Below are 6693 nucleotides of genomic sequence, written 5' to 3' on the forward strand. Positions count from 1 at the left end.
TTGGTGTCTTAAAAAGCTTTCCTGCTTAACTGGGGAGAAATAACCCAAGAATGGTATCAGACTGAACAACAAGTAACATTTTTTAAAAAAAAGAATATTGATTTTAAAAATATCAGATGAACATCAGAAGCCCTGTTTTAATAATATTCCTCAAATTATTATGCATTATAAAGGATGAAATTAAATATAGAACTATAGCCATTAGCTTCCGATATTAAGGATCAAACAACATATTTAGATTACTTCTTGCTCTCTCAAGGGCTCAGGGCAGGTTTTGAGAGATCCTTTCACTTCATTCTAATCAGACTATGATACGGATTAGGTAGTAGTGTAAATAGCAGGGCTGTGGAGTCGGTATGCCAAACCTTCGACTCCAACTCCTCTATTTTTCTACTGTCCGACTCCAACTCCTTCATAAATGGAAAATGTATATTAACTAGTAATAACAAATTTACTGTAGTAAAATGGTAGCATAAGGCATTTCATCACCATCACGTGAATCATCAGGATAGATTGATAGAAAATAAAATATATTCATTTGATTAAAATTTCTGAACAAGAAAACTTTCCTAAATTCCTATGAAAGTTTTTATTTTGATGCCGGAGTCGGAACATTTCTACTGACTCCGACTTCACCCAAAATTGCTTCCGACTCCGACTCCACAGCCCTGGTAAATGGCTTGGTTTATAAGCTTCATAACTCAAGCAAAGATCTGAATCTAGGGTTCCACATCCACTACACAACATTAGCTTAGAAAAACACTGTGAGCAGCTATGTACATTGGGACAAAGTTTTTCAATACAGATTCTTGGTATGACTCCTCTTTAAAACAGACCTCTGCTACATGGCAAAGTACTTCAGCAACAATGTCCAGTAACATACAAGCAGGGCAGAAACATATTGGTGGGAGAAATGATCTTTTCAATATATTCAGTAGATCAGTACGGTAATTAAGAAGCAGCTTTCAAATTGTGACTCAACTATGGTGAGCCACAGCTTCTTGTGACAAAATTATAAGTTTGAGATGCTTCAACTGTCAAACAGCTAACTGAAAAAGTAAAGCCAACACCTGAGTTGGTTGAACGTTTTTTTCTTATATATCCTGTGCTTTTAATATGCTTTACTGATACTATTTTGTTTCTGCTTACATTTTAATATTTCTTCTTGTACTGTATATTGCTAGAACAAATCACCAGGAACAGATGGCATACCAATAGAGTTGCTACAAGCTACTGAGACTGAATCCAAATTTTGACAAAAATTTGTCAGCAAATATGGAAAACTAAACAATGGCTCACAGACTGAAAGCATTCAATATGCATCCCAATTCCAAAGAAAGGGGATCCCAGGAAATGCAGTAATTATTGAACTATTGCCTTAATATCCCATTCAAGTAAAGTAATGCTCAAGATTCTACAACAAAAGCTCTTACCATATACGGAGCGAGAAACGCCAGACGTCCAAGCTGGATTTTGAAAGGGAAGAGACACCAGAGATCATATTGCAAACATATGTTGGATGATGGAACGGACCAAGGAATTTCAGAAGAAAATCACCCTGTGCTTTATAGATTACAGCAAAGCCTTTGATTGCGTAGATCATGAAAAACTATGGGATGCTTTAAAAGAAATGGGGGTGCCACAACATCTGATTGTCCTGACGTGCAACCTATACTCTGGACAAGAGGCTACTGTAAGGACAGAATATGGAGAAACCAATTGGTTCCCAATTGGAAAGGGTGTGAGATGGGTGTATTTTATCACCCTATTTGTTTAATCTATATGCAGAACATATACGGAAAGCGGGACTGGACCAAGATGAAGGAGGTGTGAAAATTGCAGAAAGAAATATCAATAATTTATGATATGCAGATGATACCATACTACTAGCAGAAACCAGTAATGATTTGCAGCGAATGCTGGTGAAAGTTAAAGCAGAAAACAAAAGCAGGACTACAGCTGAACGTTAAGAAGACTAAAGTAATGAGAACAAAAGAGTTATGTAACTTTAACGTTGACAACAAGGACATTGAACTGGTCAAGGATGATCAATACCTTGGCACAGTCATTAACCCAAAGTCAAGAAATCAGAAGGCTAGGACTGGGGAGGGCAGCTATGAAAGAACTAGAAAAGGTCCTCAAATGCAAAGATGCATCACTGAACACTAAAGTCAGGATCATTCAGACCATGGTATTCCCAATCTCTATGTATGGATGTGAAAGTTGGACAGTGAAAAAAGCAGATAAGAGAAAAATCAGGTCCTTTGAAATGTGGTGTTGGACTGTGAAAAAGGCAAATAATTGGGTGTTAGAACAAATTAAACCAGAACTATCACTAGAAGCTAAAATGATGAAACTGAGGTTATCATACTTTGGACACATAATAAGAAGACAAGATTCACTAGAAAAGACAATGATACTGGGGAAAACAGAAGGGAGTAGAAAAAGAGGAAGGCCAAACAAGAGATGGATTGATTCCATAAAGGAAGCCACAGACCTGAACTTTCAAGATCTGAACAGGGCTGAAAGGTTCAGGACAGATGCCATTGGAGGTCACTGGTTCATAGGGTCACCATAAGTTGTAATCGACTTGAAGGCACATAACAAAAAATTAAAATAATTTCTACAGCACTGACATTCCTTTTCACTCTTACAAATTTTCTTCTTTAAGGCACGGGATTCTGCAGTATGAAGCAGCCTATGGGCTTATGGCCATGTTTGAATATGTTTTGAAGTACAAACAGTAAAATGCTATGAGTACTCCATGTTAAAAGTTGCTATATAAGCTTTATTCATATGGTAGAAGCTGCCACCCAGTAACTTTCTCTGGGGCAATTGCTTTAAAGTTAACTAGACTTTCCATAATTGGCATTTGGCAGTACAGTTTATCTGGCCTTTATTAGGGCTTGAACAATGTATTTATATTTCTTGCCCACAAGCCCCTCAAAGGGCAGGTTACAAAAGATCCTTATTTCTCTCCAACCTACTCTCACTGTGACACATGAACAACTGAAATAAAGTAATCAATCTTGAGATCAAGCATCTGATAAATGAGATCTATAAACAAGCTTCAATGAAGGGAAAGTTTTGATACTGAAATCAGTCACCATTTTCTTCTTTTGCAGAATTAGCTTGAAGATAGCATATTGAAGACTGCTCAGATTACTCAACTGGACAATATATTTATCTTCTAATATACAATTGTTCATAAGAAAACAAAGCAAGATTTTATATTATGAACAAAATACAAATAAAAAATTGTTTGTCTGTTTGTATAGCGCCCCATAGCCGAAGCTCCCTGGGCAATTTACAACAATTAAAAACATTAAAATCAAATATACAAATTTAAAAACACATTTTAAAAAGCAATTTTTAAACACATGCTAAAATGCCTGGGAGAAGAAGAAAATCTTGACCTGGCACCGAAATGATAACAGTGTTGGCACCAGGTGCACCTCATCAGAAAGATCATTCCATAATTTGGGGGCCACCACTTAGAAAGCCCTCTCCTTTGTTGCCAGCCTCCCAGCTTCCCTCGGAGGAGGCATCCAGAGGAGGGCCTTGGATGTGGAGCGTAGTGTACGGGTGAGTTTGTGTCGGGAGAGGCATTCCATCAGGTATTGTGGTCCTAAGCCATGTAAGGCTTTATAGGTTAAAAACAGCACCTTGAATCGAGCTCAAAAACATACAGGATACATTTAGTTAAAACTCAAGTTTTCCACCATACCTAAGTAAATTAAATTGCAAGCTTCAGGAACAGTGAAGAAACTAAGTCAACAACTAAGAATGAGAAGCGCTCTATACACTTCAGTGATGAATATTAATTTGTGGAACCTTAAGAACTAATAAATCAACTATGGCATGAACTTTTGTGGGCTACAATCCACTTCATCAGATGCATGAAGTACTATCCTGAGGTTATCGGTATATGTCTATGGTCTGGTATATAGTGAGATCAGAAACAAATTATATGCAGAAAGCAGAGACAGTGATAATTACACTATTAACAGTGGCCACTGTTCAATTATGTAATTATCACCATTTATACTTTCTGCATTTCATGTTCTTCTGACCTCACTGTTTACAACCCCCCTCCCCCAAACCACACATGGAGTCTTCATATAACAACAGCCATCAGGCAGAGACTCTTAACATTAATGCCTGAGTAACAAAAACTATTTTCTTATGCTTTTGTATTGGATTGTTATATTAATATCAAAATGTTTTGTTACTGATATATTTTAATTGATTGACAGCTTGTTTTATGATGTTTTAAAATGTGATAATGTTTAGGTAATCAATTGGAGTTATTGTTGGATTGTTATGTTTTGAAATGATTTGAAACGATTGTTGTTTTTGAACTGATTGCTATTGATGTCATTAGCATTTTTGTAAGCCACTTTGAGCATATTTGTATGGAAAAGTGACATATAAATTCAAGTAGTAAATAAATAAATATGTTTACACATACCTGTAACTCAGGGGTAACACCATGCATCTGGTGGTAGATTGCAGCCCATAAGGTGCCACAATACCTTTTGTAGTTTTTAATGCAACAGACTTACAAGGCCGTTCTTCTGGAAAATATTAGCTTTTTATAATACTATGGGATGCTCTCATAGGTTTATTAGCGTCCAATAGCTTGCATTTAGATGTAAAATGGTATAGGTTAACCCCTTCACAAAGAGTAGAAAGGCAGATTGCACCAGGTACTGCAGAAAAAGTAAGGTCATAGATTTTCCTTACAGGAACTCAAATCTCTGTGTGCATTTACAGCTTCAGGAACCATCTATTTCTGATTATTTTGCATTTAACTAATACTTCCTACTACAGTATTGAAATAGTATTTCTACTATTCACAAATAGTAGAAATAAAAACACCTGACATCAACAGGACCATCTACCAAAAATAAAGCATCACTAGCACAATCAAAATAGGGACCAAGGCTAGACAGAAGCAATGCTAGCTACTTTGTATTAGAAAAAAAATGCCAAAAGCTCCCCAACCCAACAAAAAAGCAGTGCATAATCCATTGTATAAAAATAATTTGAAAAAGAAACCTGACATTTCCTAACTCCCCTCCTCCAAAATATACTTAACAAGGAGCACTACTTGCTTCTGAAAAAGGCTGCACAGGAGCAGGTTGCTCATTGTTAAAGTAACAATGCCCCACTGATACTTTGGGGAGAGGGAGCCTGCCAGGAGATTCGCTTCAAGAAAGCCAAGGCAGTGTAGCAGTTACAGGGTTGGACTAGGACCCGGCTGACCATGCAGAGACATGAAGCTCACTTAATGACCTTGGGCCAGTCCCTAACCAACCTCACAGGGTTGTTGAGAGGATAAGAGGCGAGAGGGAGACTTGTGCTATCTTGAGCTCCTTGAACTTAAAGCCGGATATAAATGTAACAACGACAACATCATCATCGTTCTTCCCGCCACTTCTCTCCCCACAGGGCAGCACGTACTGCTGAACAAAGCGGCTCCCTCTTGAGCGAGCAAGCTGGGAAGGGGGCAAGTCCCTTTCCAACCTTTCCCGTCGCTCTGACAACGGCGCCGAGTGGTCAAATTATTACTTTGTAGACTACTGGGAATACTGGTGTGAGAGAGAGAACGAGAAAGAACGAAATAATATATGTTCATCTAGCCCTAGGGCACAAGGCAACAATCTTGTGAACGCCTCTTGTATTCTTCGTGAATCAGCCGCCCCCGTCAAGTACGCCCGCAGGCACTCACGGTTCTTTTCCCCACGACCAAGCAGGCCTAAGCCGCCTCCCTCCACCACCTCCGGGGGGGAGGGAGAAAGAAGCACTCCCGTGTATTCCTTCCCGCCTTTCACATGCATTCCCACGTTCCCATCCCGGCCACTTACTCGCAGGACATGATAGCCCTCGGTGCCCCCGCCGGGGATCTCCACGCTCTGCGACGAGCCCATGGCTCAGGCCCAACGGAGGCTGAGGCGGATTTCTCACACGCGCGCACGGACAGACCCGCCCTGCCCTGCGCTGCAGCTCCTCCTCGCCGCCACCGTCTCGCTATTAAAGACGTGGCACTCCGTCGGGCCGGAACGGCCCGGTGCGCAGGAGTCTGGGAAACAGAAGCACCCCCGATGTGGTTAAGCAGCTCACCCAACAACGCCACCTACTGGGCGATAAGCGAGCTAAGCACCAGAGCGGAGCTCGCATATCAAGCTACGAGGAAGGAAGGAAGGAAGTGGCTCGAGCTCAGCTGCGGTTGCTTATGGGACAGTTGAACCAACCGGAAGTAGAATCGATATTATAAATAAATAAATAATAAGGAACACGTGGCGAACGTTTGTACGGCGGCCCGCGCGGCACTTACTTAGTCTTCGGCGCTGCCTCGGAGTCTTGTGCTGCTACCTGGCGGCACAAGAGGGAGGAAGCCTGTGTCTTGATAAAGAAGGTCCTTTTGTAATAATCAGTCAAGTTTTATTTGCCGTCAAAGACCCAAAATACAGTATACAGTTGACTTTAAAAATGATAAAACCATAGATATAAAATATATTTACAATAAAACAGGTTGGCTAAGAGGGGGGGATCTTCATTCTAATCCGTTGAGCAATGGAGATAAACTTAGCAACAGATAGGGTTATTGATTTATCTTGGCCGGCCAGAAGATATTGCAATAATACTGCCCTGGACCTGCCTGGAAGGTTTATTAAAATAGGGTTTAAA

The 6693-nt window shown here is 40.0% G+C and overlaps 1 protein-coding gene across 1 annotated transcript in view; it reads right to left on the bottom strand.

The window, feature by feature from the left end:
- Positions 1–6222, bottom strand: part of GORASP2 (golgi reassembly stacking protein 2) — a 30607-nt gene extending 24385 nt beyond the window's left edge. Inside the window, exon 1 of the mRNA XM_061608521.1 lies at positions 5871–6222. Within this exon, the coding sequence (XP_061464505.1) occupies positions 5871–5933 (63 nt within the window). The 5' untranslated portion in view covers positions 5934–6222. The remainder of the gene's footprint in view (positions 1–5870) is intronic.
- Positions 6223–6693: the final 471 nt, after the last annotated feature.

Source organism: Rhineura floridana, chromosome 2 (assembly GCF_030035675.1).
Source record: "Rhineura floridana isolate rRhiFlo1 chromosome 2, rRhiFlo1.hap2, whole genome shotgun sequence".
NCBI classification, from domain to species: Eukaryota; Metazoa; Chordata; class Lepidosauria; order Squamata; family Rhineuridae; genus Rhineura; species Rhineura floridana.